A 26,823-nucleotide genomic window follows, 5' to 3' on the forward strand; every position below is an offset into this window, starting at 1 on the left:
TACCATGTAAATCAAACGCATTAATGGTCTAATAAAGAGTTCAAAATAAGCCTTAATGTTCATTTTAGTTTACCTTCATCCAAAGTGGTAATTACGTAAAAAGTCATAAGGGAACGTGTAAGGGGCCCGGGATTGCTCACCCCGGGACCCGCGACCGCTCTCGCCGGCCCTGTACATACGCAATAATAGTATCTTTAAACAATGATTATAGCCTATATATAGTATTGTAGACGAAAATTAGGGAAATTTTTAGCATTCCTGAGGGAAATTTTAACTCTAGGATCTAGCATCACTGCTTTGTATACCTATGCTTGTTTTCTACCGAATGCCGTATAGCTATTGTATTAATGTAGGGTATTTAGTGCTTTATAATAGTATTTAGTACCGAATAAGGTATAATGGACTATGATTAGCAAAGGTTCGCCTTGCTTCTGTTATTGGGAGTTGTAGTTTTTTCAAATTAAGATGATCCAAAACGGAGGTAATGAAATTTTGCCTAATGTTGTATTGGTGATCTAGTTACGGAAACTGATGAGTGTGTACTCTTAATTATACGGTAGGTAACTATGATCATTTCCTTCAGTTATCTATGCTATAATCAAAGGTATATGTTGAGGTGTGTCTCTTCGATATACGTAGAGGGTCTTTCATTTATACAGTAATGCATAATAATGTTATCGTATCACATATTAAAAAAATGGTGCAGTTTATGAATCTGGGTACAGATGTTGGAAAATGTACTACTTACGAGAGAATTAATAGTACATAGGGGTCAATGTTCCGTTAAGGGGGTCCAGTAATTTCTTCCACACAAAATGGCCTATGTTTAGCAGAAGGGGTCCAGTTCTTTTCTCTAAAAAATGTTACTATTTTGGTAATTTCTGTTTACATTCGGTTAGTTTAGGGTAGAGCTGTTTAGTGTAAGTTAGGATGGGCTAGTTTAGGTTAGTTTAGTTTATGTTATATTAGTGTAGGAATCCTGCATAATTTTCCAAAAAAATGATAGAATTTCGCTTATTTCTACTAATATTACGTTAGTTTAGGTTAGTTCAGGTTAGCTTACGTTAGTTTATGTTAGATTTGGTTACGTTATGTTACGTCTAAGTACTTGCATCACTCATTTCTCCTGTAAATTTTGTGTTTTTTACGTGCTCTTGGACCCCTTGTACTAAACATACCCCCACAAAATTTGCAATTTCTCCACTTTCCATTGGTTTTCGTTTGATTACATATAACGTTAGGTTAGGTCAGTTTTGGATCCCCTTAACGGAACATGGACGTACGTAGGAAACAAACTGGTGAGTTTTGATAATATTCCATCATGTGAACTTACGTAGAAAAAATTAAATTTACCGGTATTAGTAGTTGATGTTACCCATATTAGCATAACCATTATTTTTATGTGCGGTTATTGCTAATATGGATGTGAAAAGTATATTAGGGCCTACTATCGTAGTTGGCACAGTTTGGTGGAACGTTTCGAAAGTAGTAAATGACTTCAGTGTGTGACGTCATTTTTAATATTATTGTAATTAGTTTCGTTGGGGACAATTCCTCTGTCAATGGCCAAACTGCTTGGTGATCTCGACGCAGGAGCTATCCGAGTTCATGGGATCATAAATCTACGAAAGTTATAGGGATTTTGTTCCTTGATTTTAGTAAGATTGTATAAGTAATCAAAGTACATTTGGATCTTATATGTATATGATAGATATACGAAAGAGAAAGTATGCTCCTTACGACGTAGTAACCCATAAGATAGACATAATGCAGTAAAATGGTATGTAAGGCAGAAGTGTAGGAAGGGATCATAGAAGTGTCACACGTAATACATATATTTTTATGCCATATGAAGTGTTCTCCCATTATCCATGTTTATGCCTGTATCTACAGTCGCTGACATGTCTCCTTCCTACGGACCTTCCCCCTCCCCCCCCCCCGTTCACGCGGTAGGTGCCCTGAGTGGGTGAGGTAGCATTTGTGCTTTTTAATTGCCACATAGCAGAAGTTGGTTCGTGTTTTATCCAGTATACCGTAGTTTTCACGTTATTTATTAACACACTTCATTTATACTCAGCCCTCTTTAAGTCAAGCTACATTCATTAATGCAAGTTCTCCCTGAAGAAACACTTTCTAATTCAATGACAAAGCATTTCGTGCTAAGAAAAGTTCATATTTCATGAATATAAGTTTATCTTCGTGAATGGGATGGCACGCAATTTTATTTAGTTAAACAGGGTTAATAGAATATTATTGCTATGTAGTGAAAATGTTGGGGGTTAAGGGGTGGAGTTGCATATAACGTTCTCAGCTCAGTCTCTGAACTACTTTGTGACGACTAGCATAATCAGGAATCACTAAAATATGTGATTTCTACTTGTTACATCTATTTTAGAAGTTTGTATTTTGTGAACTCGCGCGTGTTAACTTCTGATACAACGGTTAGTTTTAATGTTTATAATCTTGATCGATTAACAGGGTTTGAAAAAGCCCAACCCACCTGGGCCCATATGGGTTTTTTCGGGTTTAATCGGGTTTTTTCGAAATATTTCAATGTCTTTGGGGTAAAAGTGTTAAAATGTGACTTATATTTCAAGATTGTCATTGTCACAACTTGCAACAATTTTCTACTCACTGCCGTTTTGAAAAAAGGGCCGCCATTTTGAAATTTTACATTCGATCGCCGAGAAAATCTATACAGCAAATTTAGCGTATCTTGTGCTTCCACCGTCAAAATTTCAACTTAAAAGACTGAAAATTGCGCTTCGTAGCGTAAATACTCGCTGTTTTGAAAAAATGACCGCCATTTTGACATTTTACGTTGATATACCGCCAAAATCTATACAGGAAATTTAGAGTGTCTCGTGCCTGTACTCTGAAACTTTTAACTTAAAAGGCCGAAAGTTGTACCTTGTAGTGTGTGTGGTAGAGGCAGACAAACAAATTGAGTTGATTTCGTGTTTAACGTCCCTTTCAGCAGCGAGGCTATATGAGACGGGACCTACTGATTAAAGTGGAATCCGAACCACATGAGCTCCCTCCGGGAAGCAAACCCAGGTCACTCACTCCGACGACGCTGACACTAACCGCTTAGCCATGAAGGACCTCGGCAGACAAATGAACAAATGTAGATCAAGTCATCTAGGAGCCTGACTGACGTTCGCCAAATATGAATACCAAAAGGGGTCTATTAATTTAAAACAAAGATACAATTCATGTTGTATATGAAATAATAAATGTTTCAAAATGTCTTACATGAAATTAACATCTTCCAGTGTAAATAAACCTGCCATATTTTCTCCATGAGAATACGGGACACCTCAGATCCCCCCCCTCCCTCAACTTTCCAACACAATGAATTGAACTATAGTCTGGTTATGAACAAAAGTGTAATACGCCGCGGTGGCTCAGTGATAGAGCGTTCACTTTGGTGCATGGGGTTCCTAGTTCGATCCCAGCTCACGCCAAATGAACTTTGTGGTGGACAAACACCTTGTGCGTGGATTTTCTCGGTATTCTCACATTTCTTCCCACTTTCTTCATTCCGTCATTTCATTCATTTCTCATCATCACCGTCACCTTGAGCATAGCTGGCATAACCGTGAGACTAAAAGTAAAAGATTTCATTTTATTTAATTTTATTATTATTATTTTTTTTTTTTTCAAGAATATAATTGGCGAAAGTTCACTAAGCAGCAGCTGCTTTTCTCTCTTCGTACACTGCAATTAATTGTATACACTAAAGATGCCTAAAAACTTAAGATGTGCTATAAAAATGCTTTACAGGAAAACAATATGCAAATTATTTAAATCAGTGGTACAATCTACCTTCAATTTTCTTCGCGCGTTTAGCAATATTTATTTACATGGCTGTATTTGCCAAAATTACGTTCGTCAGTTTAATCTGATGAAAAGCTGATTTTTCTCACTGTGTCGTTTGTAATTGTCAGGACCAGATTTACAATTTCTAAGACCTGGACCAAAGCACATTTCTGTGCCCCTAGCCTCTGAAAAAGATTATAATTCTTGTTAACTTATCTAATGTGTTGCTGGAGAATAGGTCAGCCATCTTCCCTGTGTTTGTAAATGTAGAAACACTCAAAGCCTTTTTTTTTTTTTTTTTTTAATGTTCCGGAGAGTATCTGAGTTTCCATCAAGTTCAATGGAAAAAAGTAGCATTGCAAATTTCACTCGCTATCAAGTCGAACAGGGTGGTGTAATAACTTCCTCGAAACTGCTACATGCAACAGCGTACTGTTCATTCGCTACTTACAGGATTCCCAGCCAATGTCAGAATTTTTTTTCACTTTTCGAATAAGCTGATATTGATAGCAGAAATGTAACGGAGTTAAAATACGGACATTTCCCTGTCCCGACTAAATTTACGGGGACAGGGGACACTTGGGGCCCAAAAACGGAACTGTTCCGTTTTTTACTGGACGTATGGCAGGCTTAAGCCTAGAATAAATAGTTTTATTGTTGAAGTATTAATTTCCGATCCTTCTGCGTTTAATTCGGGAATTTCCCGAGTTCATCCTTCACGGCGTGTACATCAAAACTTCCACTAGTATGGAAATTTGAACTCACTTGAAATAGTAAGCGTTACATAGTCTTCGGAACCCCGAGCATTAAGCTTCTTAAATTTGACAAGAAGATTTATGCTATTGCTGGTGTTTATTCTACAGAATGCTTATTTGAAGAGTAGCAACAAATGATTGAACTAAACTGTTATTGTTCAACCAGATTTTAGTTGAAAAAACTTGAGTTTTACAGCAAAGGTAAGAAATAATACCAATAGTTTTAGTAATGTATTTACATATGTACTATTAGTACCGGTACCTATGACCTTAAACCCGTCAAACGTATGAGTGATAACGTCCCTTGGTGTCGCCGAGTCGATGAGCACACTATTCACGAAAAATATTTTCTAAAGTACAAAATTGCTTATTTCACTTCAAAAGGCTATAAGCATAATCCATACATTAAATTGTTCTATAACTATCTCAAGCTTTTTTTTTTTTAATTCATTTAGTACATTCAGAGCTTTATAAAGGTCTTATGTTGAATGTTGTTGTACGGTATACCTTAACTTGAAAGCCTCTAATTCGCCCAAGGAAAGTCTAAAATCTGATAAAAATCACTTACAATGTGATCACCTTAGTTGTACCAATAATACACTAACAAATAAGTCAAAAACCCAGGTGGGTTTTAAAGTGGGTTTTTTCAGGTGGGTCCAACCCGAAAAAACCCATCGGGTTTTTTCGGGCTGGGCCCACTTGGGCAAACCCTGTCGATTAAACAGTCGGATATTACGGTGATTTCTAGTGTTTCTTTTCTTTTTCTTTTTGAAAAGATCCAATATATTTCAGGCAAAAATTTTCTTGTAGGCCTTATATATGGAAAACTACATATAGTGTAGCCAGATCCCAAATTATCACGTAACTCGGTATGATGTGCTTATTCCGTAAAAATCACGAAAGCTCGATATAGGGCCCGTTCGAAAATTTTGTGGCCCCTGATCCAAAAAATCTAATATATTTCATTCATTCAAAAATTTTCTTGTACGCCTTATATCTGGAGAACTACATAGAGTGGAGCCAGACGCAAACCATCATTTATCTCAGTATGATGTGCTTATTCCGTAAAAAATAAGAAAACTCGATTTAGGGGCCGTTCAAAAATTTTATGCTCCCAGATCCAAAAAAAACAATTATTGGCAAAGATCGCAGTCTTTTCATTCATTTTTTTAAAAATATGAATCATTCCTAAAATTCTTGTTTTCGTTTATGTCTAGTAGTGGTTCTTATGTTGTTTACTGGCCCAGAAGAAATTCTTTTTGGGCCATATAGAATGTCTCGACAATGCATTGCACGAGATCTAAGAATGGTTTCATCCCCAGTTAGTATATACTTCAATGTAGTATGTTTTGTTTTCATTGATACTGAGTTCATTGTTTTACCACGCTTCTGTAATGATTCATTGTATTAAGCATTGTAGTTGGTTTGTGATGTAATGTTGATCTACGACGACGTTGTGAGATTCTCGGGTATACGTCATTTGTTACGGTTTTATTAAGCGCATGTGTTTTCTCCTTTTGTGCATGTTGGAGGGAGTTCTGCATTTAGAGTTCTGAGTAATTTTTCTATTATGTATGTGTTTTTATTTTTAACGTACTTAAGTGGAAAAGAGTTAGTTAATTTGAGTTCTGAAAAAGTGGTATTTTAATCTTATTTTTGGTAGGAAATCGATGAAAATGAAAGTAGGAAGGATTATGTCATTACTGTGTTACGTTCTTGTGCGTTGTGAGATTAGGAATTAGTTCCTTGTTTTTTAAATTACTTTCCATTCTGCTTTGAAGTTTGTGATTTTCTTTTTTATAAATGTAATTACCAGGCCACTGTTCCTGCAATTCTTTTCAAATTTTGATTCATTTAAGGAATACACATACTATGGGAATTTATCCATATTTTGAACGTACAAATAGAATACAACCTCTAAAGGCATGTAACGACCAGATTTTATCGGGTAATTATGTTACAGTTTTATTCAGTTTGGTTCATATTTGACTTGCTACGTTTATTATAAGATTCAAGATATGCACCAACAATTTAATTTATTTATTTCATGAAGTTCCTATTGACAAATCCCGGTTATTGTTTTGGTTGATTTTTTATTTATGTTTTTGATGTGTTTGCATTTTTCTTTACTATGCAATCATCAAGTGAATGCATATTTTACAGAAAACTTTGTTTAAATGATTTTGTCAACTCGTCAAATATTTACGTTTCTGTAATTTATCTTTCAAAAATTGTAGAACAAATTGAAATACCTAAAATGAACACATCCATATTAAACTACTAGTGTCTAATAGTTTTAAACAGATCTGATTATTGGGTTTTAATGTGTTAAAATGTACATTTTCTATTGCAGATAACAATTTAATCAAGCTGAAATAAGTACCAAGTCTTGCTAATTGTCAATCTCATGGGAATTCAATTTAGGGAATTCATGTGGTTGTTCTTGAGATACCGAAATTGATGTAAATTCCCAGATGTAACTCAAGTAAGTCCATTCTTAAAATTTAGGATTACGTTATGCTCTTATTTACGATCTATTTGCTATTGCTTTTGATAATCAAAAGACACCTCTGTAAATGTGTTCGTGTAGAGAGTGAAAATTAAAGTACCGACCGTGAGGCTTTATTACTGTTTTGTAATGCATGTAATTCAATAAATTTTGCTATTGAAAGTTAAATGCTTCGATAATATTAAATGAAATGATGTATGAGTGCACTTATTATTATGTATTTTATAATAGATTCGTCGAGTAATGTACTTATTAAGCAGTTATGAATGTGTCATGTTATAGCAATATAGTAGAGCTAACGATTAATGTATTTACTGAAGAGTTATGAATGCATTATATTGCGGCAGTAATTTTGTGTTTATTCGAGGGTCTTTACGAAAGTAATGTTTTGAACCATAAATACTAGAAGTAGAACTGTTATGTCATTCTTCGTTTATTTGATAACGAACCATAGCTTCATTAATATCTTAATTGTAATCGGTATGTAGACCGAACGGAAGAGGTTTCGGAAAGACATGAAGCATATCCATACTGAATTAGAAATATACGGTGTGAGATATGTTCAGGCGTAGAAAAGTTTCTAGGATATAATAATGAGAGAGAAAACTTTGATGGAAGAAACTTACCAAATATAGCAAGGTGTTGGTATGAGAAAGATAATACAATATCTTGTGATAGTTTAGTAGCAGAAGATCGTCATATAGATATTGGTGGGAAAGGGGATGAAGATTTAGAATCGTCTGAAAATTTGGAACCTCAAAAGAATATTTTGAGAGATGAACAGATGAGAAGGAAGCAAATAAAACAATAAGATGTGAGAAGAGTAACGAACTAATGCGGAAACAAGTAGAAAGACAAATTCGAAAGCAATTCCAGTATATATATATATATATTAAAAAAAAAAAAAAAAAAAAACTAATTTCGACTACCGTACTGCTGAAGTCCAAGTTAAGCCTTGGTTGGCATGGAGGTCACAGTGGGAGGGTGACAAGCGAAAAGAATCGAAAACATCCTATACGTGTCTCAAATGCTTAGTTTTCGGGGACACTGACGTAAATAGTGATATTCCAGATATGGTGTATGTCCAAGGGCGGCCCCATTATCGTAGGGATCAGAGGGGGAACCGGTGAAGATTTCAGAACAGTTCCTTTGGGATGAGTTTCAATACGCTTAGGGCGAAAAGTGGTAATGCACAAATACTGATGTCACATCGGGAACTGTCAGAGATATGACTTCTGAAGAAGTGTCGTTGCTCTAGGAATGTATTATTACCTGACCACTTCCTAAAACCGTCTCTTTTGCAGAGGCTTAAGTAAGAATTTATTGCAGTGATCGAAAGCTTTTTAGGGAGGGCTTCAAAATTAATATGAGGACATACTGTACTAAAATGTCTACCATTTTCTCTAAAATTTAGGTAAAATTAAAAAAAAAAAAAAAAAAATCTGGGGAGGGTTCTGGATCGTCAAGACCTACATCGTATGTATGCCCCTGCTGCTCTGAATTGTCATAAGCTTCTCTTCAAATGTATAACACATAACATGTAAATAATAAATATATAAAACATACAATACAATATAATAGAAAATATACAATATAAATAGAAAATATATGTATTATAACTAAAAAGTAGAAAGACAATTTTTTTAAACAATCATACTTGAAAGGAAAAAATATAATTTTAAAACAATATACCATTCATGCATGACTAAAAGGAACTGAGGAGTGCAACTTTTCATTTTTTCGAACCTGAAAACTATGAATTGGACATCAATATCTTTCGCAATCTATTATTACTTTTACATGTCACGTCTTTCCCTCCAGAGAATAGTTTCAGTATCCCCCCCCCTCACTATTTTTTATTAATGTATTACTATAAATTTGATCAAACAATATGCATTTATCAGGCTGAAGGAAGGGGCGGAATTATACCCTCCTGTCTTGCCCAAATGACACCCCTGGAACATTTGCTTGCAACTACTGACAAAAAATGAAATTAATCATTAAATAACACTCATTTCTGTCAGTAGTTTTCAGAGCTCTACGCCCGCATTACAGACTTTGGGAAGAACAAACCCTATTGCCGTGATTGACAATTTCCATAGATTTCACAAGGAACATCTTCCTAGCTTTATGTGATAAGTAGTCTTTGAAGAAGGGAAAGAATACAAATAAAGGCGTTCATGAAGCTATGGGAACATTTTGTGACAATTTGTTTTATTCAGGCTCTAAAATGGCATTTCAGAACAAACGAATAAAAGAAACGATTTTAGAGCTGGTTCCTGTTTTTCCGTTTGATTGGAAAGATTATATAACGTCACACACTGCTTTAAACAATAAGGGGCTGGAGGAGGGAAGTGAGTTGGATTGAATACTAGGAATAACTAGTCGATCGAGATGTGTATTTCTGAATACATAAGAAAACGAGGCAAGAGTTTATTATTAACTTTGACGTAGAATATTTGTAACGATTTCTAAGCCGCGAACTGTACGTCCCACCATTATGCCTTGTATGCTAAAGACGACGATGATAATAATGAACGAAATGGTGGAGTGAAGAAAGTGAAAGGAAATGGGAGAATCCGAGGAAACAGGCGCAATGATAGTTGTCCATCACAAGTTCCACTTAGAAACGCCAGAAGTGAGTGCTCTACCACTGAGCCACCGCGTCCCTTCATTGTAACGGATGGGAGTAGAACCAGACACCACGCACTACGAATACGAAGTCGCATGATATAACAATTCGGCTAAGTAGCAGATCAATAAAATTTTTAAAAAATATCAAGCACTTTTTTTAATCCTCTATACTCGCACCCGCAGACAGTAAATTTTGAAGCCTATGCTGACGAACAAAGTCCTTCTCTCCCCCCCCCCCAAAAAAAAAAAAATATATATATATATATAATACGTAATGAGTTTGTTGAAATCTTGTGTACGGATAAACGGAGCTTGTGGGAAGTTCTTTTTTTTTTTCTTTCTTTCTTCCTTCCTTCGTGATTTACAATACTGGTGATAAATTATAAGAAAAGTCGTATTATCGGGGGAACACGAGTTGGTTATATTGCAAGTTAGCAGAGTCAAAAACTAGTTACCATATTATGAAAGGTGATATTAATATAAAATTTTGAATTTATTTATAAATGTGCGTTAGTTAGAAAGGTTTCTAATGTAGGACATTTCTAGATAGACATTTCTAGACATCCTCACAGTCGAAAATGTTTCTACTATTTCTGTGTATTTGTTTGTTTCAATTTCAGAGTTTCAGTTGTATCAGACGGAAGTTTATTATTATTATTATTATTATTATTATTATTATTATTATTATTATTATTATTATTATTATTATTATTATTATTATTTTCAGAGTGTCAGTCATGGCGGGCGAAGAACATGGTGGAACACAAAAGGATAAGGACATAGGAACAAAAAGCATAAAATGTTTCATTTGTTCTTGTGTATCCACTTCTGGAAGAGGTTGTGTAAACATATTTGAGCCTAATCACTTACCATACAGTGGACAAGTAAACAATCGTATTTGTGATTCTCTTTGTGAAATATTGGGTATTGAATGTAATCAGAAATATTTTCGTAGCAACGTTATATGCAAGAAGTGCCATAAACTACTATGTGATATTAACGATCTTGAGACTCAAGTTGTATCCTTAAAGAGTCAGATTTATAAAAAATATCAAGAGAGCCTCGACAAAGATAAAGATAATGATGATGAAGCGATTGTAGTTACGGTGCATCCTGATCAGAGTTTGTTATGCGATGATGAATGGGCAAACTCAGGAGCACCGGAAACGAACTTTGTTAAAACTGAAGTTGAATCACCTGTGAAAAGAGCCCGAAAAAGTGTTAGTAAAGTAGAAACTGTGCCGGAAGAGCCTGAGGTAAGTTATTTTATATGTTTAATTTAATAGTACTTTTATATATATTGAAAAATTAAACATTGTACTGCGTCCAGAAATTCTAACCCTCCATAGTACCTTCATGTTTATGTAGTTTTAAATTTGAGGGAGTAGTATTCATGTAGCTTACGCTTGTGCATTCGGTAGGAATGCTTTCGTCGTCGTTTTGAAGAAAGAAAAGAAACTATAGTCATTAACTTGGGAAATATAGCTCACTGGTAGAATTGAGAGGTATCTGAGAAGACGACGAGCGTATTTGGTTTGTAGGGCATGTGGGTAGAAATAAATATTTAAAAAACAAAAAGAGAGAGTCGAGAGTATGTTTAGGAAGAAAGAAAAGGAAGGTTGTTTGGGCGTTTTAGGACCTTGGATGTGTATTCCGTACCTCCGTTCCTGGTCGTCGACTGGTGGTCTTCATGTCTCGGCTTCTGTGTCGAATTGGCGTGGAACTTGGTATAGGTCTCTCCTGTCGTTGCTCACACTGGCTCCTCGTGAACTTTACCGCTTCTCGAGTGCTACTCCCATCTTCCGGGTCCTGGGACGTTTTTATATCAACCAAAGTAGGAAGATGGCCGTCGAAATTACGGAAAAACATCCAAAGTACGCACGTGTAAGGATTCAATAAAGTGCAAGGTAAATGGAATTCTCGACTTATTTAATAATTTGTCAACAGTTACAGAACGCTTTGGTTACATCAGATTACATAAGATACATAAATTTACCAAGAATGAAGAATGAGGAATCGTCTACTGAAGAGAATTTTGAAATGTTTGCTGACTGTCTTATTATTCCAAGTTGTGTCTGTCTCTCATCATCCACAGAAAATAAAGAAAGAAAAAAAAATAAATAAAAATAAAAAAATAAAATCTTTTTTAAATCTTGATTTGTTTATATACTTAGTATTAATAATATGAGGGAAATCCAATATCTCTACACAAGTTTGGTCAAATTTGAAGATCTCAGTGCCTTTATTATTATTATTGTTATCAAGAATAGGAAAGATGGTGCCAAGAACATTAAACATGAACCTCTAAATGATAGAAAGATATTAGTATGGTCTATGTATGAATCACATTTCTCCTTGTGTCCATCAGCAGGTCGGGTTTATGTTTGGCGAACTCCGAAAGAGGCACAGTTCTGGACTTTCTGCTTCCTTTCTACTGTCAAGTACGTTGGTGGGCGCAATGTTAGTTTATTATTATTATTATTATCAAAGAACAAATTTTAAGCAGTAATTATGTCGACATTTTTAAATGTCTAGATGCATCCTGTGGTAGCCTACAGATGTTAGGGAATAATGACGTTGTTTTCCAAGGTGGCAATGCACCAATACTTACAGCCAAACTGTTCAGATGTGGTTTGAAGATCATCAAAATGAACTTCAGCGTCTCCTTTGGGCCGTTTAATCTCCCGTCTTAACATATGTGATTAGTTTTAGAGCAGCTAGTATGGCGCAGATTTCTGTCTTCATCTCAGAAGTGACTGAGCGCTGCACTATGTAGAAACAGTTCGAGTTATATGGATCAATTAAGCAGTTAATACATTCTATAGTAGAGGCTAAAGCTGTCCAAGCTGTATTAATTAGGTTAAGGTGTACCTTTCACGTAATATATATATATATAACAATAAGGGAAATGTGAATAACTTGTATATGATCAGCTATTTACCGGTTATTTTTATTGTTTACATTATGTTAGTGCGAATGAAATGCCTACTTTGACATCTGGTGGAAAACTCATTTCAACAACATAACATAGGGATAGGCTGTTTGTCAGATTCTATGTATTGATCAGTATAATAAATTACTATACTAGAAATATGTAATACTAATCTTACAACGTCTAACGTTACAAACTCATCACATGTCCAGCAAATAAGCTGAGGTATCTAATCAGAGGCAGTCTGTTGTTGAACTGAATTGTATCAAAGTGCATCATGAAGAACGCATAATGTGAGGTTTTCTTTGCGGATTCAGGCTAAAACATTGTGCTCAGCACGCTGCAAAAACTTCAGCAATGTATTGGTGCCAGGAATGGGGAATGAAGGCACTATTCACCGTTGGTTTCTCAAATTTTGTTCCCGTGAGAGCATTGAAAAATGAGCCCCATAGGCAGCTTGGTCTTAAACACCTTGGGAGGAGACCGTCGGAAAAGTGTTCCTGTCATTGCAGACGACTTAGGTATACTTTTTTTTTTCATCATATCAATGGTGTTCGGCTGCTCCGTGAAATCGGTAAGGTGAAAAAGTTGGACCCATGGATATCACACGATATCACACGCAAAAACCAGTCTTGAGCTGTCCAGTTCTCTTAATGTATGGAATACGTCTAGGCATATCAGAGAATTCTGTTGGGGACATGTCTGGGAACTTTGCCCTGTAGGGAATATCTTGCACACCCATTCCAAATTCATTGGTTAATCGACGTAACGTAATAGAAACTTTCGAGGCATGTAGTATCTTCCATAATTCATTTCAAATGGGTAACCTGTTTTTCGTGATGTGGTTACAAGCAACAGACAACGTCGATTGTAACGTGGCGAAAAGCATAGAAAGCCAGGAACAGAAAATAAAGAAAATTGCGTAGTTTCTAGATGTATAGAAATTGACCCTTTCCCTTCTTAAAACCGGAATTTTTGTAAATGCTGGGTTGTGTGTTCACCAGGGTTCCCACTCGTCCTGGAAATCCTGGAAATATCCTTGAATTGATTTTATCCTGGAAACATCCTGGAAATGTCCTTGAAAATGCATTTCTATCCTTGAAATTTACAGAAATACTAAATATCAGATTTTTCATAATTATAATGAAGATTTTAATTGATTGCTATTTTTGTTTGCTATTTCTGTTATAGTACTGGAATTTGTTATAATCCTGCTTATGTGGGTGGTGGATTTTCCTTCTTTCAACAGGTGGTTGGCTGGGAGAACTTCTTTATTCTTCTTTCTTCCACTAGTCTGTCAACCCATTCTTGGATGCTGTCTTCACTAGTACTATCCTCCAGAAACTGTGCTTTGTACCAGTATAAATCCTTCATAATCAGTTTACTTTCGCAACAATGCTTACTCTTCAGTAAAATTTCATATGAATGCTATTTGTGACAAGGTCATAAAACAAGAGTAATGAGATAAGTGAAAATGTACAACAGCTGCAAAGAAAGAAAAGGAAATTGATGGAAACAAGTGAAGCTTTGGAAACTAAAGCAAACCAGCTTGCATATGAAGCAGAGTAGAAGCCTTGCTTTACTTTATTGACAAAGTCAAATGTTATCCGTAGAGCAGCTTCGCTAAGGAAGACAGAGATTATTTCTATAGATGAGGAAATCATACAACTCCATACTCAGTTGAGAAACTTATAATTCCTTTTTTCCCTGATTATATCTATCACACTGTCACGCAATGAAGATGCCATGTACGAAAAATAGATTTTTGTTGTTTGTTCGGTGCACAATTAAAATCTCATGTAGAAAGAATGAAAATACATATGCTGGATGTGGTTGGATCGGGTGGCTGTATGGGGAGTTTGGAGGCTATAAAAAAAATAGCACAATACGCTCTGTTTTGTTTATTTAATTATTGTATATTAATACAGTACTTGCATTAGTATTCACTGCATAAGCTACTGTACTTTTCATTTCACTGTTGTGAGTTTTGAACCTACAGTTGCAATCCTGTTATACCTTCCTGTGTCAAAGTCCTGGAAACGCCACAGAACTTCTTGGAGGAAAGAGAGTGGGAACCCTGTTTCACTTATTTGTAATGAGAAATTTATATACAGTGTTTCATATTGGTAATTTGAGGAGTTTTGAGATATTCGTATGTTTCCCGATTTTTGAAGCCCATTTATCAAAGTGATGATCGAAACCTTGCTCGAGGTAGGAACCAAATGTGTTCCAAAATTCATTTCAGAGTTTTCAGTCATTTTACATGTTGCGATCACAAACAATTACATTTTCATAAACGTTGGGATCCGCTTATTTTTAATGAGGAGTTTATACGTCGAGTTTCATTTCCCGAACTTCAGAGATTCATATAGTACTCTTCATTTGGACGAAACGGTTGAATCCACTTTAACTCTCTTACGATATGATCTTTTAAAATTCCTTTTTTATTCATTGGTGTCGTTTTTTAAACAATGGAAAGTTTTCGTCCGAATTTCACGTTTCTAGATATATTAGTATGGACCCTACGTCTAAGACTAAATCACTTTCACTTAATAATACGAATTGCCGTCCTTTCCCCCTTTCAGGAGCGGTACGTGACGTTTGGGCGCCGCCATTTGGGCGTGAACGTTTGGGCGCGAAGCCATTTGGGCACTGGACGTTTGGGCGCGAAGTCATTTGGGCGCCAGACGTTTGGGCGCGAGTTAAATTAAAAAGTCATTATGTTAGGCGCTGAGTACTAAGTTTGAATCAAGATATCACAAGGTGTCTACTGTAGTGGAAGTCCTTGAATTATACTGGATCTTGTTTTACATACTAGAAATACTGGAATTTTAAAATTCTAAAAACTGAATTAACAATTAAATTTTGTAAATTTAAGTTTCAGCCAAAGTTAAGTGTGCTTTTTATTTGATAACTTTTCAAGCTGAGATAAGTAGACCAGACTAGATATGATTGCCTGCATTACATACATAGTGAGCCTATTCCATTAAAAAAACTTAAAGCAGGCCTTCTACTGTAGTCATGCGATAAGTGTAAATGTCAAAGACATTTCTAGTGGCTAAATGACCAATATATGTACACTTAACAATTATTTTTTACTTTGAAATCTTCTTTTTTTTTTTTTCTTTCGCTACTTTCTTCAATGCAGATTAAATGCTTACAATGGGACGAAAAAAAAAAGTGTGTTAAGTTTTGATTTTTATATTGGAATGTTAAAAAGAAAGTGATACCCGAAATACGGCATACTGCAGTTCCTAAACTCAATGTCTTAGACACCCTGTATTAACATCTTTCCCTCAACTCGATTAGGATTTAGGATTTTTAGATTTCTGGGCTTTCGGCACCTAAGGCCATTTAGCCCGTCACGTTTGAGGGAGTACACTATCCGGGGAAAAGGGAGGAAGGAAGCGGCCTGGACCTATAAATTACGTACCACCCCGGCATTTGCCTGGTGTGAATGAGGAAAACCAAGGAAAACCTCATTCAGGGTGGCTGGCGTGTGACAAAGAGCGTGTTACAATTTTTCGACAGAATGCCCCCACTGGGAATCGAACCCGGGATCACTCGCACCGAAGGCGAGAGCATTAGCGACTACGCTACGCGGGGCCACTTCCCTCAACTCGAGTGCGCGGAAATCTTTTATTGGTAGTTCTTTATTGGTCTTAAGGAAGAGAAGAGTTTGGCAAACGTAATACGAAAGAAAACAAATTTTAATATTCATAAGTATGTAATTATTAACTTTAAAAAAATACAAAAATAAATCAATATGTTTTAATTAACATTAAGAAAATTATTAACAGTTCGTCTGATTCCTTCATTTCCTAGCTTTCTTATATAATACAAGAATGAGATCATTAGATCAGAAGTACAAGAATCGTGAACAAGCGAAAAATCAATCCATGATGAGGTTAGGCAACAAATGCCACAAACGCATTAAACTATTTAATTTAGATGAATAAATAAGATAGAGATGGAAAATATACAGATAAATGAGGTGAGATAAAGATAGGAGTGTAGGAAATGTATATATATCTTGATTCGCGCTTAGTTTTCAGTGCCTAGCTTACTTTATATGTAAATTGTGATTTTTACTATGTACCTCGCGCCCAAACGTCTGGCGCCTAAACGGCTTTGCGCCCAAATGTCCGGCGCCCAAACGGCAGCGCCGAAACGTCCGCGCCCAAATGGTGGTGCCCAAACGTCCTGTCCCGTTCAGGAGTGGGATTTTCGAAAACGCTGAAATACGAGTTCCCTTATTTTTATTGAGAGTTTATATAACGAATTTCAGAACTCCAACTTCGGCAAATCCTTGTATTCGGCGCTTTTTGAATATAAAAATAAATAAATGAATGGAGATTTCAGTATTATAGAAATTGACCCATTTTCCTCCCTTAGAGGCGGAATTTTCGGAAACCATGGAATACACATTCTATTATTTTTAATTAAAAGTTTATATATAAAAATCATATCTCCAAATTAAACAACACCTCACTTTGAGCACTTTCTCAATAAAGTAAGGGAAATTTGGACATTATAGAAATTACTCCTCTTTTCCCCCTTAGGAGCAGAATTTTCGAAAATGCTGGAACACATCATCTGTTATTTTCTGTTAAGAGTTTATATACTGAATTTCGTATCTTATCTTAATCCTCACATTGTGCAATTTCTCGATGAAACGGGGGAAATTTCGATTAGGAGCAGAATTTTTGAAAAAGCTGAAACATGTGTGTGCGTTTATTTTTATTTAAGATTTTGTGTACTGAATTTCACATTGTGAAATTACGGGAATCCCCACATTCGGCACATTGAAAATAAATGTAGGAAAATTTCAGTATTATTGAAATTTCCTCTTACGAACGGGATTTTCGAAAACGCTGAAACACGATTTCCGTTATTTTTAACAAAGGTTTTATATGCCAAGTTTCATCTGTTTAACGTCAGTGATTTATGAGATACTATTCTTGGCGAAAAATTGAACTCCATTTACCTCATTTTCAAAAATCCATCTTTACCCCTTGCTTTCCCGTGATAAAGGGAGTATTCTGTCCAAATTTCACGTTTCTGTCAATAGTAGTGTGACCTGAGCTATGATTAATCACTCACTCACACTTTTTTGTGTAATAGTATAGATAGGATCACAATCCCCTACCCCTTTTCATCCCTTCCAGATCAAGTATCAAAAAACGCTTAACAGTGTATATAATTATTTTAAATGACAAGTATAACATTACATGTCTCTAAGATATTCTGAACTATGCACATATTATAATAATTGGAATCTTCAACCCTATTTCCTTCTTTTATAGGCCAAATATCAAAAGACGCCGAAATCCGTGTCTTATTTTTTTAAAAATGAAAAGATGAAATACTAAATTGCATGTCTCTAACCTCTAGACTTTGTCCTCTCCCTTTCATCCTTGTTATGTCCAAAAACCTTTTCCTTAGTAGTATCTTACGTCACAAATCCTATGGCTGCCCAAGTTTTTAGAGTAAGTGGTTTGGCCTGGGCGTTGATCAGTTCAGTCACTCAAGACTTCTTTTATATAGTGAAGTATTTCAAATTAGTTTTCGTGTTTTTCGTTCATATCTTCAATGGAAGTAAAATAATATCCTCCCCTTGTGACAGAATGATATAGTCTAAAGGTTGATATAAGCATCTCCGTTTACTCTCCTCCTATTCACTGGGTAATTGTTCTTACATTATCACCAGCTCTACTATTTAATCAAGTGTATTTCCTCTATTTGTAATTAGTAATTAATTGGGATCAAAAATTATTAATTAGGGACGGAAACACCGTGACGATGAACAACTCTCGTCAGAATGAAAGAAATGTACTCTTATATGAAATACTTAAAAACAAGATAATCATTAAGTCTCGCATCTAAAATATTAAGTAATCGAAAGCATAAGCGTTCTACACGGGTAAATGTAACGACCGAAACAAACACAAGCAAAGAATTATGAAATTAAAAAATATTAGCATATTTAAAACAAGTTATCCGTGTAGAACGATATTTAAAATGCAGGATAATTTTAAGGGTGCTAGAATACTACAATACAGCAGCAAGTTTCAATATATGTAATAGAGGGAAGAATTAATGCCGATCATTCAGTGATGTGTATTTTGGTGTTGTTAAGAAAAGTAACGAAGTTTAGAATGCATTCCTTTCATCTTCAAATATGTAGTCTTCTTACTCTTGTCCAACCTTCTACTCTTACCAGGTGTATAAATTTAAATCCGCAGTTTTGCAATCAGAAAAAAACACATGTTCTGTTCATAGAAAGCAAAAAGAAAATCAAAGTACCTGCCCTCGCTAGCAATATATTTTGCCTACTCTGAGACAATTTGTGTACACCACGCAAAAAAAAAAAAAAAAAAAAAAAAAAAAAAAAACTTTCGAGGCAAACCATTTATCAAGCCATTTGCGGACGTGTGCATACGAATTGAAGTGCTGTTAAGCGGGATGGAGTAGCACCTCCCAGTTGAGTGTCTCCAAATAGTTTTGGACCACTGTTGACTGTGCGATAAGGCGTTGTTGTGGAAGAAAATAAACTTGTCATGTCTTTCTTTATACTTCAGCGTTTTTTTTTTTCACACAAAGCACGGTGCAGTTTGATCAGTTGTTGGTGGTAGCGGTGGGCATTGACAGTTTTACCAGGTTTCAACACCAGAAAATAGATGATACTCTGCTGACCCCACCAAATACATATCATCGTTTTCCGTGCGAAGCGATTTGGTCTCGAGGAAGATGTTGAGGGTTGGTCGGGATCAATCCACGATTGCTTGCATTTCGGGTTTCCGAAATATATCCACTTTTTATCGCCCATCACAATCCGATGCAGGGATTACTTTCTTTTTTGTTTGGCGAGCAAGATTTAGCATATGTTTTGGCGTCTTTCCAGCTGCCGATCAGTCAATTCATGCGGCACCAATTTTCCGATCTTGTGAACCTTTACCATGGAACGTAGGTGCATGCAAATGGCTGCTTGAGTAACACTCAATTGCTCGTTTTTTTTTTTTTTTTTTTTTTTTTTTTTTTTTTTTTTTTTTTTTTTTTCGATTGGGTATCGTGCTTGTTCAAGAGAGCCTGCAGATGATGATCCTAAACTTCCTGGGCCGATTTTCACGCTTCTTGTCGCTCAGGTCAAAATTACTGTCTTTGAGCCGACGAAACCAATCTCAGCACGTTGCACAGTGGTTCCGATCACAAATCTAGTGGGACAAAAAGTGAAAATACATGATTAACCAAACCACAGAAATACTGTCTTGGTATAATCCTACAGAGTTGTGTAGCTGCGATCCACAATGCATTTACTGAAACAAACATGTGGGTGCGCGTGAGAGCATTGAGAAGTTGTGTGTTTATCAAGTCAGTCGGAGCGTGTGATAATTGCTGAGGTGCTCGCCAAACAAGAACACGTAAGATACTCACGAATCGAATTGGGTTTTTGCCAAATGAAACTGCAGATATTGTCGTTGTAGGTGAACGTTTGTGAACGTGTGCATTTGGTTGTTTAGTGTATATGTGCATTCATTGCAAGAGACATAATAAGTAAAAATTGGTGACGATCAGTAAAGTTGCAGACTGGCAAAAGCAAAGGCCGTAAAAGGCTACCGTGAAATGATATTCAGTGTGGACATGAACCCTTTGAGTACAAAAGTAAAAGAGTTTCGTAACCAACTTCGGTTTATATTAATAAGTTAGTGATGGCGGACGGATTTCAAGACGGGAGTTGTTCGAACTGTGGCAGAATGAAGAGGACCCATCAAAGAGATTAGCCCGTGTGTGTGAGTATATATTGACTAAGTATGGTATGCAAACGTGTGAGGACCATATTCGTGTGCAAGTGCAGAAGGAAAGTGCTGCGTTTTGTAAGAAACTGAAAGGAAAGTGGGTAAAATGTCATTATGTACGGAAAGAATTTCTAAAACAAAACAGTAAGTGGCTGAATGTTCAAATGGCGTTTGTGGAACCAGAATGTGTGGAAGGACAACAAAACATTCGAGGAGAGTAGAAAACGAAAAATGAAATCTTTGGTGGAAACACACACAGTTGGTGAGATTGTTCTTGCCGTGGAAATGAGTCTACGGTCAACAGGTAGGCGTGATGCTGCACAAATAGTGAAGCAAATATCAAGTTGTTCCCCAGAGAGAGCCAGAAAAATGAAAAAGGCATATTGGTCTTCACCAAACAAAGCACCAATTAAAATGACATGTGACGACGCATTAGCATTTTATGTAGATGAAAAATATACAAAAGATCAGTACATCTCTATGCGTCAAAGAAGTATCACTCATAATGCTGATATCTTCCCCAATTATTATATGCTTCTTGAGGCAAAAAGGGGTTGCTATCCGGAGAATATTACGATCACCGACTACTCTGCAGAGGTACTCCTACAATCGCTGCTTGATCATACTGTACATCGTTTAGTGTCAGTGCAACAGGGGGTGTTTCAGCAAGTACATATAGGTTTAGATACACTTTCAAGTGATACTCTGGTAGTAAAATGGGGCTGTGATGGTGCTTCTGGGCAAAGTCAGTATAAGCAATTCAGTGCGGCTACGCATCAGGATATTGATGACACCAGTGTATTTGTTGTATCCCTGGTACCACTGTAGGTGACTGCAGTTTCTGCTGTTGGCAGTAGTTCCACTCCAGAGACGAAGCTAATATTATGGCAGAATCCTTTGCCTTCGTCGGCAAAATTCTGTCGGCCCATCGAAGTGGCTCTGTAGAAGGAAAGTCTGGAGTTAATAAAAAGAGAAATTGATAACATCAAAACACAAATCACTGCCCTCTCTCCCACGGTGGTACATGTAGACGGACGTGCAATTCTTGTGAGCCACTCCTTCCGTATTTGCCGTCTCTCACGACGAAAGATCGTTCTCACGATGATAGACGGAAAGACTTGTAGCGTGCTTTCCAATAAAGCAACCCAAAATTGTCATGTGTGTGGAGCAACCCCTTCTCAGATGAGCAATCTGCCCCTTGTTCGGACAAACAGCCAGATGTGACAGCATTAACTCTGGGCATATCCACCTTCACACATGGATTAAGTGTTTCGAGTGCATCCTCCATATTGGATATCACTTAGATATTCAATCGTGGCAAATACGGAAGGAAAGTTGACGACAGAAAACGATGCATCCAACAGCGCTTCCGCAACGAAATGGGACTTCTTGTCAATGTACCAAAACCTGGTTTGGTACGACCAATGATGGAAATAGTGCGCGGAGGTTCTTCGCGGATTCAGCTTTAGCGTCTGCAATTACTGGCGTAGATGAAGAGCTGATTCGGTGCTTTGCAACCATTCTGAAAGCAATCGCCTGTGGGTATAGCATAACATTGTTGCGTTTGAAAAATAGTGTTCCGACACAGCAGACTTATACGTCCAGAAGTATACATGGTATTATATGCCACAAAGCGTGCATAAGATACTTATTTATGGCGTACAGTTGATAACAGAAGCCGTACTTCCTATTGGAATGATGTCGGAGGAAGTGCAAGAAACCCGAAATAAGTACTATAAGTATTTCAGGGATCATACGCGTAAATTTTCTAGATCTGATACATTGACGGACGTGATAAACACACCCTTGATTTCTTTGGACCCAATTGTCAGCACTCTTCGAATGAAGCGTGTGAAGAGACGTACCAGTATACCTACTGCGGTACTGCAATTACTTCAAGATCCAGGGTGTGATATTGAAGATACCAATACTTGTGCTGGTGCTGTTGTTGATGAAGATAATGAACAGTGAATAACTAGTCTATTTCCATTTGGTGTCTTTCATACGGTTTTCAGATTGTTTGTGTGTCTGTTATTTTCGACGTAGAGTCAGTTCCAGACTTTCACTTGTTTGTAACACCTTCCAACAATCTATGCAACTATCAGGTGGTTCTTCCATGTTGTTCACTTACTGGAAACATCAATACCCACTACGTAAGTTGTGTAGTCGCTATACAATTATTTGTCAATATATTTCACAGATAAAAGGGTTTGCATTTTTGGTTCACTCCAGAGCACGTTTCTGATATCCGGGTTTATGTATCACGGGAATGCTAGTTGTCGCTTATGAATGATGTTTTCTGACAATATCTTGCACTGCCTTGCTGTTCTTAATTTTGTCCCGCTAGATTTGTGATCGGAACCACTGTGCGTTGTCCCGATACAGCTCTGTCACCATAGGTTTCCACAAGCATTCGATGCGATTCGGCAGCCGATTTCTTCAAATGGAAGCAGAAAAGCATAGCTTCCCGCATATGCTCTTTGTCTGGCACAAAACTAGACATGTTTACCAACGGAACATTGTGTGGTTGTGTCTGCATTTATTGACGATGTGCACTGATTGTGTTGCCAGATGATTGTGTTGCACTGATTGTGTTGCCACTCATACAAACATCAGGTATGGCGTGCCTATGAAAGCTGCATACGCGCACGAATGCCATCTATGACAAACAGTGGATTTAAGTTTATACATCTGGTATAACTATAAGAAAGACCTAACAATAATTTTTTGAACTTAAAAAAAACTATATAACTATATAATGAATAATGTTTGTTATAATGCTTCAATATTTTTTATTGTTTTCTATTTATTTTAGGAGGATTATGAAGCCTTAGAACTTCTTGCAGGTGATGATAGCGATAGTGATTATGTGCCAAGTGAAGAAGAAGTACAAGGAAACGAAAAAGAACGTGTGGAGTCAGTTCAAGTCCGTTCGAGGGGTAGACCCAAAAAGAAACCTAATGCAGAACAATTGGTGAAAATTAAAGAGGAAATTACGGTTAAAGAAGAAATTACAGGTGTTAATGCTGTGTCCAAGCAGGATGATTCGTATGTATGCATGCTATGTAGTATTACGGATTCAGAACCTAAGACAATGATGGATCATCTTAAAAAATCTCATAGCATAACGGTATTTATATGTGATGTGTGCGATGAAAAGTTCACAGTAAGAAAGAAATTTAGAGAGCATGTAGATGAACACAAAGCAGCCCAAGATGAGGTTGATGAGAACGAAGAGGGAGAATTTCAGTGTGAATACTGTAATAGATATTTTTGTAATCGAAAAGATTTGAAAGTGCATAAAGCGAATCATCATATGAAATATCAGTGTGAGAAATGTGGGAAGTTCTGTAACACCAAGCACTTACTGGAAGTTCATAAAAGAACTCATAAAGAAATTTTATCTTTCCATTGTGATCAGTGTTCGAAGGAATTCACATCAAAAATTTCATATAAAGTTCACATGAGGATTCATAAGTTAGAGTCAGAACACTTTACATGTGAATACTGTAGCAAGCAGTTTACAAGTAAAGCACGGTTTCAGCGTCACCTCGAGTTACATCGTGGTCGTAAAGATTTTCCATGTGCAAAGTGTGAGAAAGTGTTTACTACAAAAGCTGGGTTAAAAGCTCATAGTGTACATCATACGGGGGATTTCAAGACTTACATTTGTGACATATGTGGTAAGGCTTTAACCACAAGGGCAGGGTATGTTGATCATCAGCGAAACCACACAGGTGAGAAGCCCTTCCAGTGTGAACTATGTGGAATGAGTTACTCTAGACGAAGCAGCTTATTGCTACATAAGCAGTCAGACGCTCACAGCAAAGAAAGACCATTTGTTTGCAATGTATGTGGTAAAGCGTATAAAAAGCGCGATCTTCTTACTTTCCACATACGTTCAGCACATACTGGTGAACGTTCTGCGAAGTGTTCTCAGTGCGATGCTACATTTGTGTACCCGTGGCATTTAAAGAAACACATGCGTACCCATACGGGCGAGAAACCGTATAAGTGTGAAATATGTGGAAAATGCTTTAGTACCAGTGACAATCGGAATTCTCATCGATTTACTCATAGCAAGAGAAAACCGTATGAGTGTGGCATCTGTAGTGCTGGATTCATGAGAAAACCTTTGTTATTACTTCACATGGAATCTGAAGGCCATAACGGTACAATAATTGTTAACAAAAAGAATGTTCCACCGGTTGATAAAGACGGTCAGGAAACCAATCAAAACGGACAAGAAGCCTCAAATAGGAAGGAAGAAATGAGCAAAGATATGCATCCTGCTTTTGAGGCAAGAGATCCTGTGGATCCACGCAATACTCAGAGACATGTATATATAGAAGGGGCTAGTGAACATGTTATCATACCAGAAATGGGAGCTGTAGAGACAATTCATGTGTTTGGTTTACAAGAAGAAGAGAATGTCAGAAACATAGATCCTAATAGAGATAGAGTTCAGCATGTTATTATTGAAGGACCAATTCATTATTATGATCCAAATGCTCCTGGTGGCGGTCATTATATGTGATTATAAGTAATTTTGAAGCTTATCATTAAGGGAGAAAGAAGTATTTCTGTGCAAATAATCATGATCTTTTGGGACATTTGAAAGATCTTATTCCTTCCTCGTATATCTGCAAGTTACGTAAACATTACTATACATATTTAAATCTTATAAAAGTATTATGTAATAACTAATTTCATTATTGTTGTTTCTGATTTTGTTATTTTTGATTGTTATATTATGGTTGTTATTTCTGATTTTATCATGAAATACTCTCAGATTTTGTAGTAAAACTTCTACTTACCTCGGAAGGAGTGACGCTGTATTGCATATAAACATATGTCCATTTTTTTAATTTATATTTTTATAAGTATTTTAACAGCCCACTATTGTAGCATTGTAACTTATTTTGTTGAGGATGTCAGACTTTTGTAGTTTTAGCCTACGTCAATATTAGTTTGATAAATGAAGTTTTCTTGTCGCGCTTCAGAGATAAGTAAGATTCATTGTCGGGTCACCTAGAGACGAGGGTGCGGATTCAGACAGATACATTTCAAACTGTGCCACAATTTACTGCACAAAACGTGCATATGTTCTATAAATAGAAGGTACCATGAGTTTCTATTAGAGTTTTAATGGTGAAATTATTCTTGAGGCCGTTACTAATGTAAAGTTAATGACTATTGCTTAAGAAAACGGATACTGTGTTAGGTATGCTGAGATCGAGTTCTCAAGTGTGAATGCAGCCTAATTAAATATATCTTTCGGCCATGTACTACTGTCAGCAGGGAAAGAACGTTTTCTCCACATAAAATATTTTCAAAAATTTACAGACGCCAAATTTTGACGGACGGAATCAGGAAGTTCATCTGTTAGCTAACCAGGAAATTGGGAATTCCTAACGCGACAGTTTAGAATGTGGTGCATCACAAATTGCATATCCTGCAAACACTTCAGCCTAGTATCAAAGACAATTGTTGCTTCAGCGAATTGATGAATCTGAGTTTTCACCGCAAGTAGAAGCTCCGTGAGCTTTTAATTTACTTTTTAATAAATAAACAAATAAAAGAAAACCTTCCATACTTTGATGATGGTAAGTGATTGAAAACTTTTTCAAATCCAGCTAAAAGTTGCATCACACTTGTACAAAGAAATTGATCTCGGCATATCATATTCATCATAGTTTTTCTTACCCGTATCATGCATTATGTATATCAGTGAATTGGAACAGCGTTTTAAAATTCAATAGAGGTACATGTTTAGAAATGTCAAGCGTAGGATAATCATGCTTTAAATAAAATGAGAAAAATTGGAAAAGTAAAACTATTTACAATTATGATATTAGCAATGTAATAATAAATTAAGTGATTTTTGCACATTTTTCACGCTATTGCGATAAGTAAAATAAAAAGAATATATGGTCAATGATGGTTCCTCATTGCTGGCTCTGTGTATTACAGTAGCGTTCAAATTAACCCGAACAAATTGGCATCGAAGTTTCAACTGTAATAATCTGAAACTACACACTGGTAATCTGATTTTGTAGTTTGTTTTTGATCGTTAACAAATCTTCTGCAGGCACAATTCATCTCCAGATAGACAAAGGGATGGAAATCAAATTTGAATATGTGAAACGATGAGAAAATTTGAATAAGACACATATTTTGTTTCTGGTCATAAAAAAAAAAAAAAAAAATGTGTACCGGAGCACGTCAAAGTTGACCATGATGAATCCACTAATGAACGTCATATTAAATATATATATATATAGAGAGAGAGATGCAAAAAAGCCGGCTTTTTTGAATCGATGGTTTTTTTCACATAAAAAGCCGGCTTTTTTGGGAAAAAAACGAGAATTTTGG

At 36.3% G+C, this 26,823-nt stretch overlaps 1 protein-coding gene across 1 annotated transcript; it reads left to right on the top strand.

Moving 5' to 3' along the window:
- Positions 1–287: 287 nt before the first annotated feature.
- LOC145660593 (uncharacterized) lies at positions 288–26,386 on the top strand. The gene is made up of 4 exons (XM_081725849.1): positions 288–556; positions 6,931–7,062; positions 10,448–10,976; positions 23,264–26,386. Exons 3-4 carry the CDS (start codon positions 10,458–10,460, stop codon positions 24,983–24,985), a joined length of 2,241 nt encoding a protein of 746 aa, XP_081581975.1. The 5' UTR covers positions 288–556; positions 6,931–7,062; positions 10,448–10,457; the 3' UTR covers positions 24,986–26,386.
- Positions 26,387–26,823: the final 437 nt, after the last annotated feature.

Source organism: Thermobia domestica, chromosome 9 (assembly GCF_964235325.1).
Source record: "Thermobia domestica chromosome 9, izTheDome1.hap1.1, whole genome shotgun sequence".
Lineage (NCBI taxonomy): Eukaryota > Metazoa > Arthropoda > Insecta > Zygentoma > Lepismatidae > Thermobia > Thermobia domestica.